Source organism: Charadrius vociferus, unplaced genomic scaffold, assembly GCF_000708025.1.
Source record: "Charadrius vociferus isolate BGI_N301 unplaced genomic scaffold, ASM70802v2 scaffold727, whole genome shotgun sequence".
Classification (NCBI taxonomy): Eukaryota; Metazoa; Chordata; class Aves; order Charadriiformes; family Charadriidae; genus Charadrius; species Charadrius vociferus.
In genome coordinates, this window is record NW_009649472.1 from 40802 (window position 1) to 41102 (window position 301).

At 69.1% G+C, this 301-nt stretch overlaps 1 protein-coding gene across 1 annotated transcript in view; it reads right to left on the bottom strand.

Moving 5' to 3' along the window:
* CLDN19 (claudin 19) overlaps window positions 1-136 on the bottom strand; it is a 4862-nt gene extending 4726 nt beyond the window's left edge. The window contains exon 1 of the mRNA XM_009889843.1: window positions 85-136. Within this exon, the coding sequence (XP_009888145.1) occupies window positions 85-136 (52 nt within the window). The remainder of the gene's footprint in view (window positions 1-84) is intronic.
* Between the last annotated feature and the right edge of the window lie 165 nt (window positions 137-301).

Below are 301 nucleotides of genomic sequence, written 5' to 3' on the forward strand. Positions count from 1 at the left end.
CGGGGCCCAGCCCCCCCTCCCCAGCCACAGAGGCCCCGGGGGTGGCTCCAGGAATTCGGCATGGGGGTGGGAAGGGGGTCGTACCCCCCACGCCACCAGGCCTGACCCTCGCCTCTCCGCGGGGGAATCCGGGCATGCCACCGTGGCATCGACAAGAACCACCATTGACGACAGCATCCACCCCGCAGGAGGGGGACACGGGGTGTGTGTGGGGGTGGATGGACACACAGACGTGCCACCACCCCAGCCACACCAAGAAAGTGGCAGCCCCGCGATCTGGCACACGTTAACCGCACTCGCC